Source organism: Molothrus aeneus, chromosome 4 (genome assembly GCF_037042795.1).
Source record: "Molothrus aeneus isolate 106 chromosome 4, BPBGC_Maene_1.0, whole genome shotgun sequence".
Taxonomy (NCBI): Eukaryota; Metazoa; Chordata; class Aves; order Passeriformes; family Icteridae; genus Molothrus; species Molothrus aeneus.
In genome coordinates this window covers 50,708,489-50,722,826 of record NC_089649.1, presented here as the reverse complement: position 1 = coordinate 50,722,826, position 14,338 = coordinate 50,708,489, and the positions used below count along the sequence as shown (strand labels likewise).

General features: G+C 38.7%; 1 protein-coding gene across 2 annotated transcripts in view; it reads left to right on the top strand.

Annotated features, from left to right (window-relative positions):
* UBE2K (ubiquitin conjugating enzyme E2 K) overlaps positions 1-13,926 on the top strand; it is a 44,310-nt gene extending 30,384 nt beyond the window's left edge. For both annotated transcript variants that reach the window (XM_066548491.1, XM_066548492.1), the window contains 3 exons: positions 3,690-3,789; positions 7,138-7,266; positions 7,630-13,926. In XM_066548491.1, the coding sequence (XP_066404588.1) occupies positions 3,690-3,789; positions 7,138-7,266; positions 7,630-7,704 (304 nt within the window). In that variant the 3' untranslated portion in view covers positions 7,705-13,926. The remainder of the gene's footprint in view (positions 1-3,689; positions 3,790-7,137; positions 7,267-7,629) is intronic.
* The last annotated feature ends 412 nt before the right edge of the window (positions 13,927-14,338 follow it).

Genomic DNA, 14,338 nt, shown 5'->3' with positions numbered 1-14,338 from the left:
GAGCCTTCTGAGGCTTCAGTTAAGAACAGATCAGACAGAAGTCTGTCAGGAGCAATACAAAACCTTTTCTTTGGTAGGGAGGAGAGAACAAACCTAGAACACAGCCATGCAGCTAACTTGAGTTACCAAAGAGAATTGCTTGAACTCCATGACCTGTTGCACATAAGTCCATACCTCTAAGTAAACTTCAAATGTAAGAAGAGTTGGAAATACCTGATTTTTTCAGGGTTCTATTCTGGATCAATAAACCTTTGAGGTGCATTGGAAAATTCAGAAGACCTGTATCTTTGCACTGGAAATTCATTTTAAGGAAAATACAATTTTTTTTCTTTTCATTCTTTCCCTGGACATTCTTCTTTGACTTGGGAAGATGTTGAGGAAGGGGGTGGGGGTGTGTGTTGGGATTTTTAGCTTTGTGCCACTATCAGTATAGATTTTCTTTCAGAACTGATGATGGAAATTGTTTTTGCTTTTTGCTCATGAGGAACAGGTCCTGCATTACTGATATCTGTAAATATAATTCTAAGCAGTCATCTCCATCCACTGTATTCTCACAAAAGAAGGTAACAGGAAGAAAGAAGAGCTTTTAAGTTCATGGGAAATCAGAATCTATTTTTAGCTGTTCTTTCAATTTCTTCTGTGAATCTTAATATCTATCTGAAAAATTAAGACTAAGCAATGAAAAAATAACAAGCTGTTTTTACTTTCTTTGATCAGGAAAGCTAATTGGTGTTCTGAAGGTAGAAGATTTTAGATGGTTATACAATAGTTACACAAAATATGTCAGTTTTTCTTTACCAATAATCACAAATTCTAATTTCTTCTTTTGTTTAATGCAACTTTAGCTGTAATGGGTTTTCTTTTATGATTTAAGAATACTTCTTTTATGATTTAAGAATACTTCTTTTATGATTTAAGAATACTTCTTTTATGATTTAAGAATACTTCTTTCATGATTTAAGAATACTTCTTTCAATGTTTCTGTCCAATACAGACTGTTTTACTATGCATGAGATGGGAAAGCTGTTTTGAGGCATGAGACTTGAAACTAAGTTGTAAGCTACATTTTTAAACTTTTTTATAAAGGTTAAACCAATCTTGTTATTTTGAAAATGGAATGTCGGATGTTCAAGTGTCAGTATGCTTTGTATAAAAATCTACAAATATAAGGGATGAACAGGGATTGAAAGAACTTGGCAATCTGGAAAGCCAGAGACAGCTGGAGACAGCTGGTGTCCATGGCACCCTTGGTTCTTAGCAATGCCCCCTGCTCAATAAAGTGTACTTTATTCTCCTCTCCTAGAAGGTACAGTGGAAGTGGAAGTAAATTGCATGTAAAAGTGGCACAAAAGGCTGTGATCCTTTTTATGTCATCTTCTCTACATTTTCAGATGTCTGCAATGTAGAAGGATTTCTGCTAAGGAAAGGGCAGAACAACTTTTATTTGGAGAAAGTAACTATAGCATTAGTTATGGTTGATAGATATTTCATGTTGAGCCAGTCTTTAAAACTCTACAGTAAATAACATAATAAAGTTACTTATTGAGAAAAAGTTACTTACTGAGAAAAAAACTTCAGGTTTTACAGTGGGTGTGGCAGATGTGGTGGTACCTGAAATTGACTGCGTAAAAATAAAAATTATTGCATCCATTTGAGCATAGTATGGCCTGAAAGGCTTAGTATTTCATGACACTTGAATGCTGGAATAGTAAATATGTTATTCCTGTAATGCTAGGAGATGAGACTGTGAATTATGTCATCAGTGTGTACATTAAATAGGTTAATTTAAAAATTGTATAAAAATTGTATAAACCAGTAGAGATTACAAGCCCAAGGAAATTATAAGAGCAGAATAGCATTAGGTACATGTAAAGAAAAGAAAATTACTAAGGAGTAGGTTTGAAAGAGGAGAATTGTATGTATGAATTTTCAGAATTCAAATTTAAAAGCATAAGGATTTTTTTAAGATTTAAGTATACTACGTTCAGCTTAAGGGACTTCAAGCTGGTGTGGCAGTTGGAATGAGACACTATGTGCTAATTAAAATCTCTGTCATTTGGGATGTTTCTCACTTGCATTTTGATGTAGAACACTGCACTGCGGAGGCTTAGCAATAATTATCAAGCTAAAAAAAAACTTAGAGAGAAAAATCTTCCAGAATTACAAACAATTAGGGAAGAATGGCATGTTTGAATGGTTAGTGACAGAGCAAGAAAGCATCTAGGAGCAAACATAATATTTGGGTGCCACAAATGTGCCTCTGACATCTTACCAGCACCTATGCTTTGTTCATTGGTATACACTGCTAGAGTACCTTAATACAGTGACTCAGTACTGGAAAATACATAAATTTCTGAAACCTGAGCCTGGAAATGCACCTGCACACTGTCTCCTTTGTAGCTGGACTGTCAGGTCAAACTGTTCCCCACCTATTTAACAAAGCCTTTGCACTTATTTGCAATCTTCTGAAAACAAGAAACTGTTTTCTGTTGGCTGAAAATTGAGGTTTATTTGTAAGAAATTGGATGCCTGTGTTTCACAACTTTGCTCTGGTATTCATGTGTCATAATCACTGCTCAAATCTAAAATGTCACATCTTCCCCACTCACCTTGCTCCTAGTTCTTAAGCAGAGGAAACAGATTTGTGTATTCGTTTGAACATCTGTCTGTGCCATTGCCACCATGATTCTAAGAATCTAATTAACTGTTCAAATCAGAAATACTCAACTTTCACAGGGTCTGTGGAGTTCTTACTTGGTTTCCAGCGTGTGCCAACTGAAATGGTAATTCAGAGGTGTTATTTATGATCAAAATCTAATGAAACTGTGTAAATGTTACAACTTTACAGACTTCCAGTGTGTAATAATTCCGTGTGGTTATTTTTGAGTAATTGATGTCTCTGACCATACTGTGTTTTCCCTTACTAAATTATTGAAGTGTCTTATTCTAAATACACTTTGACATCAAGATGAATGATAAGAACCTAAAATCTTAGAAGTTCCAACTCTGGGACTGTGCTACCTTCAACAGGGTTCTTCCACAGGGGCAAAGGGTAACTTTACAGGACCATTGTGACTACAGAATGTTTTCCTCCTGCCAACAGTCAGGCTGTAGTGAACTATTTTGATCTCACATTCCATAATTAGCCTAACCATTTTATTATTGTAGTAGTAATTAACTCTGTAAAGGTTCAATTTAATGAAAAATGTAACGTTAAAAGTGGTGCAAAGAGACGTAGTGTATAGAATTCCTTACCTGTTGGGCACGTTTGCGATGTAGGTCACTGCTCCTGCACGCAGAGTGCCGGCAGAGGGAGCATCCCCGGGCTCCGGCCCCGCCCGCACCGGGAGAGAGGTGCTGGTGCTGCAGTGAGGGAGGATGGCACAGCCTCGTCTGGCCTTGGCTTTTCTGGGCTTTTTTCTGCAGATGAAATGAATTGCATTAAACGGGCATGGTGAAATGTGTAGGTCAAGGTACTGTCCAAGAACTTCAGACAGCGTTGTTAATAGGAAAGTCCACATTTAAAACCTTATTTAAATATATATATATAAAAGAGTATTTTAATAACTATAACGTGCAGCAGTTTAAAATTATGTTTCTTGGACTTAAAATCTGTACATGAACTCATATCTTTTATGATAGTACAGGCACAGGATATGGTTAAGGATATTTTGAATTTTCACTTTTAGGGCAGCAGCAATGACTCTAAGAACAGTGTTGTTATCGCTGCAAGCATTGTTGGCAGCTGCAGAGCCAGATGATCCACAAGATGCAGTAGTGGCAAACCAGGTAAGATACTCAGTTGATTGTGATTTTGTAACACTTCTGTCATCTTTACTGACTCAGATTAGGTCCCAAGGCTTACAGAAGATTAAAGATTTTAGACAATTTATTGTAAAATGGTACATTCTGAATGTGAGCTGCTACAGTGTTTTGTGCTCTTTTTGAATTCCAGAGTGAGTATTAGTTACTCTACAGTGTCAGGAGGATTTGTCCTTTATTTAGATCACCTTGTGAGAAATGTCTGGAGATAACAGCATAGTTAAATGAATTCCAGTGTAACTGGCCTTTCAAAATCTAAAGCTTCCAGTATAAGAAAAGCTATACTATCGGTTGCTATCGGTTTTAAATGAGTTTTAACTTGGTGGTGTTAATTGGATTTGGCTTGGTATGTAGTTCCTCTACCAGATTAATATGAATGTTGTGGAGCATTATATTTGTTTAATGTCAAAATTTTATGAATGATGACTTGGGAATAACTGTTTTCATCACTGATTGAATTGCTATCAGTAGAATTTTATAACCAACAAGGTTTGTTGCCTTTCAGATTAGTGATAACTTTTACTGCCAAAAAAGTATCAGTTGGATCTTGGGCCATACAAGGACTGGCATGATTTTGTTTAAAGTGTTGCTGAAGGATAGAAACAGTTATTCCTCTGACAACTCTCAACAAAGTGTCCAGTGTGTGTGTTTTTTCCTTTTTACTCTGAGGAGAGAGAAGGGCAGCCTGGCTTCCCCACTGACTGACAGTAAGGGTGTATTTCAGTTACAGAAGAACAAAACAAGCTGATGCTGGAAGAGCATTCTATCTCACCTGTATCTTCTCTAAGTCAGAACCTTCCAGGATAGGGTGACAAGGTGTGCACTATTTCCCTTTAAAAGCCAGTGCAGAATGATAGATAAACTTTTTTTTCAAAGCTGTCAGGATTCAGGGGGAAACATGGAGATTAGAGGTAGCCCATTGCACTGCTGGGTGTGTGAGAGCTGCTTGCTACCACTGTACTCAGTAAGTACAGAAGGTTTGCTTGTGGGATTCTGCACTATGGCTGCTCTGAATAAATGTCCCTGAACAGTTCTGTCAGGCTGAATTGCTCTGCCCAGGGAGAAGTGTTGCAAAGGCCAAAAAGGCCACCAGGCAGGTCCCTGCACTGGGTTTTCTCCCAGATGTATGCTCTTGTTGTCACACTCCTTCATTAAAAAAACAACTATATATCCTTTTTTCTAAAGAACAAAAATAGTGTTTCCTGTTCTGGCTCTGATGGTAGAATTTTGTGTGGGAATCATAACAGTAGAAGCCCTTGAGCTGGTAAGAGTTTTTACCTCAGGTAAAGAACTCCATTAATCTTTGTAGATTCCAAAGAGCAGTTTTCCAGGCTGTCCCTTAGGTGCTTGTGGGGGTGTGTCCATGGGACTGTGGCATGGCTGATGTTGGGAGGATTCAGTTTATCCTGTTCCCTGCAAATACCTCCATGAAAACTATGCTGGGATTTGGCCTTGAGTTACAGGCATGTGAATGTAAGTAGAAAGTGATTATAATGGTTTTAAGAGAGATGTGGGTAAACAACTGGTTTTTTCATGTGTTTATTAGGTGTTGGGGTCTCTTTTACTTTGTTTGGGGTTAATTGCTTTTTCCAAGACAAAAATTCATGAGGAATTAATTATTCTCCACACTTGTGCTATTTTATTAAATTGTGTGCTGTCCAGGTAAATGGTAAAAGCTCTTGAGAGAATCCCAGGGAGAATTCCTGTTTGAGTAAGAGCAGTATTTTCAGACTCCAGCTGTCTGGTGTATTAATTGCTCTGGTTGCTGGGTTTTTTTCAGTACAGCAACATGAACTGCCTCAGATTCCTGATACTGAAACATCAGTGAAAGTTGCCTTTAGGCTTTTCTAAATTCAGTGAGAAACTGGATTATTTACAGATACCTAAGTAAAGTAATTCTATGAATAGAACACTGAAAGCTAGTTCTGAGTGCAATTATGACTAATTTTTTGCACTTCAGCTAGTTGCTTTCCAGGCTTGGCAGTGTTCTCAAAAATATTTTTTAAAAATTAATTGGAGAAGATCTCTTAAGAGCAGAAGAAAATAGTATTTCAGGATGCTACTAGTGTTTAACTTAATCCTTCTTTTTTTTAATTGTTACACCAAAAGACATTTGTTACAGACCACTGCATTTCTAACAGTGGTTTATTTCCAACAATAGATTGCCTCCCATGTTTGTTTCAATGCCATTAATGTCACCAGATAGTAAATATACAAATTATGACATGTGGATCACATTTATAGGGAGGTGGGCAAGGCACACAAAGCAGTGTAGTTGGTGTGGGTTCTTGTAGGAGAGGCAAAATGAAATGTACAGCATTTTACTGTGCTTTATAGATCTAATTATTTTTTTCATGTAATGATGGAATGTCTAAGAATGATAATCAGCCATGTTTCTGTCCTTAAAATGTACCTAAATATTTGAAAAATGTATTTCCTAATATCTTGTCTTATTAAAGTGATGATCTAAAGGAAGAGGTTTTTTTTTAAGACCAACTTGACATTGCATACAAAAGTTGTTAAAATAGGAAAATCATTTAACTTTTCTGAGTATAGTTTATGACAGATGACCCACTTTCTTGGCAGCTGAGTTCTTGGCACTGGCTAAAAATTCTCTGCAATATGGTCCAGTATGTTGTTCATTGGAAAACTGGTTAGTGGTGAGATTGGTACAAAATAATATCGTTACATACTGGCATGATTTTTTTTCTTTCTGATAAGTAATAGCTTTCATGAAGAGTTGCATCTCCCTAGCTTTTTGTACTTGCTCACCTATTTTCCAGCCCTTCTGTCACCTGTGTGAGTAAGATGCTCATTGTCAGGAAGAAGCCCAGTAGTAGAGTATTGGCCTGGTCTGAAGAACTGCAGGCCTACTTGCAGTGTGTAAAACCATATCTATTTTTAAGTGGTTAGAGAAGTGCATTAGAGTAGTACCATGTTCAGGAGATGTTAACACAGGAATAATTTGTACTCTGTTGCACTGAATATAAATTTTCAGCAGCTGTGCTAAATATAGCTGCTTTACTTTGATCTGTGCAATTGAGAGCAGTACCTGGCTGCACACATCAAATACCAATAGTGCACAATTTAACCTGAAGGCAAACTCATTATATCAAATGCTTGCATAGATTTGCTCTTAGTGTAATCCTCACCTCTAAATTTACTTCAAGAATATCAGCATGATCAGTATGAAACATTGTGGAAGATATCATAGGAAGAATGATGGGTTGCAGTCTGCCATATTGTCTTGCTGTTTGGTTGGATTGCTGAGTTGATTTAACTTTCTGCTTTTCCCCCCCTCTCTCTTTTGTGTAGTACAAACAAAATCCAGAAATGTTTAAACAGACAGCTCGGCTTTGGGCACATGTGTATGCTGGAGCACCAGTTTCTAGTCCAGAATACACCAAAAAAATAGAAAACCTCTGTGCTATGGGCTTTGATAGGGTAAGTACAAATAACTTAAATATTTTTAGTAAGGGCAGGGCAAATTTATGTGTATAAATACAGGGAGTCATCAGTATCATGAGAATCTACTAAAGTAGATTCTCTACTTTCATGATGTTATGTAGGTCCAATTATTCTATTTTGCTAATTATTTTTAAGAATTGGAGTTTTAAAATACTACATTATGGATAACTCTTGTGAGCTCCCCCTGCCCTTTTGAGACAATTTTTCTATCAATTGTTAGCTGGGATTTAAGAAATGGTAAACTAATGTGTTTTGATTTTCTGTGAACTTTTCATTTCACTTCCTGGAGCTGCAGGTTCACACACTGAAAATATTATTGCTTTTGTTTTCTCATTGCAGAATGCAGTAATAGTGGCCTTGTCTTCAAAATCATGGGATGTAGAGACTGCAACAGAATTACTCCTGAGTAACTGAGCCATATAGAGAGAGCTGCTTCTGTAGTCCAGCTTGCCCCTTCTGGAGGAGCATCACCATCTGTTATTCCTAGGATTCTATATAGATTCTCTTTCAAAACTGGCACTCTTGCCTGATGATGCTATCTAGGCACTATTGGAGACTGAAAAAAAGCGCTCTGTAAATAAAGCTAATTAAACGTCTGTGTAAATTTAAAAAGGGGAAATACTTTAATTTTTTTTCTTACTAAATATTGTAAAAATTCTTTGAGCTCAGCTAAGATAATGGGGGAAAACAATGCCTACTTTAGTGTTTAGCAGTGTGACAAAGACTAGCAGGAACTTGCTTCAGGATTTTGATTTAGTAATTCAGAAAGCAACATTTTGAGTGTTTGTCATCAAAATTGTTGGTGCCACTCATCACAGTTATCTTACTGTTTTTAACATGGATCCTATGTGCCTGTGGATTGACCTATATTTGCATGCTTGTACTTAATAGACATATTAGGTAGGGTTGCTGAAGAGAGCACCATTGAAATACTGAATTGCTTTTGTAATTTTTCCTGACAGACTTTCAAGACTTACCCAAAGTTCCAAATGGTGACCTATTCAGAACCATTTTCTTTCTAGCTTATTAATTGGGAAACCTGATTCTCCTTTCCCTTACATCATATTGTTGATTATGTTTCATCATCTGTGGGTATTATGTGTGCCATTGCAGTAGTCTAGGCTCCCCTTTAAAAATATATATTTTGAATTATCAGTAGTGATTTTCATCCATCATATTTTCTATACAATCATGTAAGGAGTATGCCTCAATACAGCACAAAAAGATGGAGCTGGTTTCATTTCCTTTTTATTTTGTCTTAAATAGCTGTAAAGTGTTCTTCAGTACACTCTGGATAATATGATTTCACAGGGTTTGAAGGAGGACACAGCTGATTCTCCAGTGTACTGAGGATGGAAAAAAAAAATTTTTTTTGAGTACTTGATATGATGCAATCAGCTGTTTTTTGCAGCAGTTTTCTAGCTTTATTTTGGGCTTCAGTTTAAGGATTGCTTACCAGGTACTTTAAAATTCATCCTTGCTTGCATTTTTCTCTGGTTAACACATGGAGGCTGTGTTGGTGTTTTTACTGTACATACTTCAAATGCACATAGAAGTAGAAGTGTGTTCTCAATTTAGCTTTTTTTTTTTTTTTTTGATTGATGTTTCTGATAAATGAGAACTGAAATCTTACCTTGGCTTGTACATACAGTCAGTCTTTTTATTTGTATTAAAATGACATTTCATCCTGAGTGCAAAAGCTTGAAAATTATTAGTCTTGCAACTTCAAACACTAGTACATCTATTTAAAGAGAGCTGTAATGTCTTTGTGAATATGATGCTAACTTTTGAGAGTGTATCTGACAAGGAAGTTCAGAGAAATCCTGAGACAAGAAAGTGGGGATTGTGGATAATGGAGTACTGTATCAGTCATCTTTTCTATGACTCTTTTGTTTTGTCCTGGTTTGGTTTTTTTTTTTCCTAGGCCGTGGATTAATGGGGTGGGGAAATCTATGTCTGCTTGGGGTTTTTGTAGAGCTGTGAAGTACAAATTGAAATGGTTTTGCACTTCATGGTCTGTTTATAACTCATACTAGATGAAATCAGGAACATTATGGTATCTGTTAAATACCTGGAGCATAGTAGTAGGGGAACAGAACCAGACAACAGAGCTGTCAAGACCTGGCTAGTTCTGGGGTGTTCCTTGTACTGCTCTGTCTGATGTGTCCAAACTTAGAACAGGGCACAGACAGTAAATACTTTGAACTCATATCAGTGCAATACTAAATGCATTTGCTTAGTCTTTATACTTAACTGCTTTTTAAGGTGTAGTCAGTGATCAGTTTTCTTGGGTTTTCTTGAGTTAGTGTAAATCATTTGCAATGATGCCAAAGGAAATGAGTTGTTTTGACTTTCCTTATATTTATTTATTTTTTTAACAAGAAGCTGCTACTGTTCAGCTGGTTTGATAAGTGAAAACCAGGGATGGTAGGAAACTGGCAAAATGCTACTTGTGTTAATCTCAAGTTGCTGTCTTTTCTGTTATACAGGCTAAGAACTTCTTGATTACATCAACATCTTTTTTTTTTTTACCCTGGTGGTAAATATGAATTGCTGACTACTTTCCCTTGTTCTTCGCTGCTATTTATCAAAAGAAAGAACGTGGAAATCATTGTCGGGGACATAAAGCTTCTCAGTACTGGGCTTCTGAACGTGTCTTTCCATAGACCAGTCTCCTAAGAACAGCAGGCTTCTCCAACAGTATGTAAAGTGATAAAGGAAGCCAGGGAAAGGGGAGAGGGGGAAAAGAGGTTCTTAGGTGAGCACTGTCACCTCTGAAAGAATGCCCTGTTAAGTTTTACTTCTCTCATGAAGTTACCTCATTTTCTTCTCTACTGCAAAACACTTGTCTTCCCCTTCCCCCTCATATATAAATGTTGGATTCTGGATTTTGCCCTCCATCCATGTGCTCGGTAGCTTAATGCTAGCTCGAGTGCTGGCAGGAAGCTACTCAAGAAGTGAGCTGGGAAGGAAACATGACCCAGCATTAAGGACACACCTTTGGTCTGAAGTCCCTCTGAATTTTGACATGTTACTCCTTTATAAGGAATGTTTTTGTATTCTTGGTAATTATCAGAGTTGAATATAGGGATAATGTTGTACAAGGTTAGTTTAACTGCAGCTGGGGCTGAGCCCTAGGAATTTTGCTGTTAGTGTTCAGCTTATCATTGTGAGCCATTGTACATGCCAATGGCAGTTCTGTTCTGTGTGTCACTGAACATCGCTATATTCAGGGCCCTGTGCATTCACAGACGTGGAGTTGCTGTGCAGCCCACTCCAGCTGTGGACTCGGGCTGCACATTGACCACTCCTTGCAACAAGAACATGAAACACGGCTACAGCGGCTAAGTACAAATAAATCATGCTTTGTCTTCCTCTGTTGTGCCAGAAGATGGCTTGAAACAGTCATTTTGAAGTCCAAATGGCCCCATTTTTCTAAACAAGGTATTGGTAATAACATGGATTACCAGAGCATTCATTGGATTTCACTGCTGAACATTTTAACATGCATCCAGCAGAGTGGTTTATCCTATCTTATCCAATTCCTCCAAGAGCAAAGTACAGCTTTGTTCAGAGGTAGAGAAATGCCCTTTCCTGTTGCCAAAAGCCTCCATTTTCCCATGAGTACCAAAATCCCTGACTGTATTCCACCCCCTTGCCAAATTCACAGCTTCCTCCCATTCCTTCTGTGAACAAACTGTGTTCTCAGTGTGACAAATTGGTGCATTTTGGAGACAAAAAAACCTTAGGAACATATCCTGGAAAGGTGCATCATTTAGTGCATTCTGCATACTCCAAACTTTTTTTTACTATTTTGTTGAAAGCTTGCAACAGAGTACATGGGGCCTTGACTATAATTGGTTCGGTAGTATTTATGACCAATTAGGTACTACTGGTGTATGAATATGTCTTAGTTTTTTTCTAATTATCACTGTATTCAACTGTTTTCCATGTGAATTAGTATTGGAACACTGACCTAAGGAATATAAAAACTTTTTTTGTTGTTGTCTGAAAGGAGGAATTAAATAGCCAGAAAGAATCTTACCTTGTAACACCAAATCTGCATTAGATGGTGTGGGTAACAGAAACGTTTAAACTATGCAAATTTAAGCCTAACAGCTGTGACTCAGACTAGGCACTTCAGAGCTTATGTCATTTGGGAAGGGAGAAGGGGAGTGGGGGGAAATCAAAACACAGATTCAAGTGAGTTCTTGTTTACTGCATTGGTCATGCACTGTGTCGGGAAGTTCTGTTTTTAGTGCAGGGGAAGTCCACTGTGCATGTCCCTTGTTCCCTTCTGATACATCACCAAAAGCTGGCTTAGACTTGGATGCTTGCCTGAAGTGGGAAACGTGAAGTTATTTAGCAAATAAATTTGTTTTACTTAAATGCTGACGAGCAGAGGCACTGAGAAGATGAGGTGTCATCCCCTGCTCTGTTTTGTTGATGGAGCTGATGAGTGGGACATTGATTTGTGACCAGGTGCTTAGTTTTGTATGGTTTTGATGAGCAGCTGGCTCAACAAGAGATAGCAAAAGTGCATTTCCTCAGCATCTATTGCATCATGGAACTGAAGCATGAAAGTCAAGATGCTTAAAAGTCAAGCCTCTTCTGGGAAGACAAAATAGGTATTTTCAGTGTTACCATCCTCGTTTTCCAGGCACAGCTTTCTCCTAGGGCTAGGCAAAGGGGCAATCACTTCTTTCTTGCTAGTTTTCTTATCTGTTCCAAACCTATCTGTGAATGATGTAGGCAGCTCTTCCTGCTTGTGGTGTTTGTGTCATCAGCTGATTCATCATCAGACTCACAAGACCAACTGTCCTCAATGCATTTGGCTTCTGGCTTGGTTATTCCAGCTGCAGTGCTCTGTTGGCAGCAACCTGACTTTGGATTTGTTCTCACTGGACAAACCCTTGTGAATCATTTGCCCTGTACTGTGCTGTGATGTTGGAGCTGTGCTGTTTCCTGCTTTGTAGGCATCAAACTGGCTCTGGGATCGCTCGTGGTGCTGAGCCCTTCATGGATAATGGAAGTTCAGATCACGGCTCGACAGCCGAGGAAATGTCCTGTGACAATGCTGTGCTTGTCTGGTGTGTGCAACTGCTGCTGCTCTGGTGCAGTGTCTGAAGAAGGCTGCCATCATAGGAATGCTGATGTCAACTGCTGAAGAGCCCTGCTTTTCACTTGCCTTTTCCATCCTCTATTCTGACTTTTCTAGTAAACAAATATTTACCTATAAGTACTGCAGGAGGTTGGTTCCTGAGCACCAGACTTCCTGTGGAGATGGAACAGGGGTGGGGAGGCTGGAATGCAGCATCAGTGTTTTTTTGTCTTGAAAATAAAAGCTACACAAACACTTTTGTAAACAAATGGTTTTTAAAATAAAAACACATTTTAAAAGATGTTGATTTTTCACTGGGAATGCTTAACAATAAATGCATGTTTCCCTGAAAACAGTTTTCATTTTATTTCTGGCAATTCAGATTGTTCTAAGATTACAGGGTCTACTCCTCCATGTCAGTAACAAGAGAGAAAAGAATGATCATTTTCATGGTGCACGTTAAAAATTTTTGAAGAAGAAAATGTGTAAATAGAAGTTGTGTAATGGAAGCGTGTGATATTTCAACCAGGACTGCCTCATGTGATGGCCTGACCATCCTGCACCACCTCTTGTCTCCTTTCAAAGGCTGCATCTGAAGAAACAGAGCTGGTAACACAGAGGAAAAGTTCTCTCTGGATTTCCCTGCACCGCTTACATTCATGTCATGGTTGTACATTTTAAACTGTGTACCTCAAACTGCAGTTGGTTCACGCACAGGGAGGTGACAGCCTGGTGGCTAATGGCACTGCCCTGTGGCTCAGCTCTAGAAGAATCTAGGAGGGATGATGACTATGGATTTACTACCAGTACAACTTCACTTTTTTGGCATTTGTCAACGTTTGTTAAATGGAGTAAAGCAATTTAAAGCAGCGGCTGCACAGCTGAAGCAACGAGCAGAGAGGTTGCTGTGGAGCTGGTTGTAATACTGTGTTTCAGATCTGCATCCCAGCTGCAGGTGTGTGTCTGTCCCTGGCCAAGGTTTGCAGGTTTCTGGGCAGGCTCTGCCAGCTGGGATAGTGCTGCACTGTTTTATGGTGTAAGATGTTTGGGTTTTCTGTTTAATTTACTGTCATCAGGAGCTGTGTCGTATTGTGGTACCTCATTCTTTAAGAGGGGTGAGGGAGAGGGAGCACTCCCCAGTCCCTCTCCTGCAGGTCTTAGCCTGACATTAATTCAGAGTAAAAAAAAGTACAGTTTCCCCAGTTTGTGTAGTTAGACACTGACATGAGTAACTGAGAGCTGCTTTATACTGAAATATTTGTGAAGTTGTCCAACAGCCTTGTCATTTCTTCCAGTGCCCCAAAACTGGAAGCGAGTTCACAGCTGAAATGGACTGATGGTGCTTGCTAGCTTGACTTGTCCTGTACTTAGTTTTCTGTTTCAGTGGCTGTAATTCTGACACATTTGGCTCTCAGACGGGTAACTGATACCTCCAATACAGCAAATCCAGGATTTTAAATTGTTTTTAAGGTCAAGTCTGGATCTGGAGCACCCGTGTCTGATATAATGTCAAATAAATTACATTGCTTCACTTAGTGGCTGCTTTGTGTTGGAATACATTAATTCTTTAGGTGGGTTATGACAGCCTGGTATAAAATAAAGGGTAATAAGCTGGGCTGGTGAGGGAAAATATGGGGGGGAGGGGGAGATGGGAGAGAATCTGTTTTGTGATGATGATACCTGAACCACCACAAGTCCCTTTAGCACCCCAAGTCCTGCATGTACAGCTGCCTTTCTTGCAAATGGTGTAGGGCACAGGCTTGTGGCCCTTGCACCTGCAGTGGGTGGGGAGAGGGACAGTGCCATGGTCTCTTCCCTTTGTCTTTCACAAAAGCTCTTCTCACAATTGGCAATTTAAAAACATCGTGATGGTGAATAGTTAAAGCTCCTGCTGACCCTGAGAGGTTTGGGAATTTCCCTGCAGCTGAGCCACATTACTGCATCAGG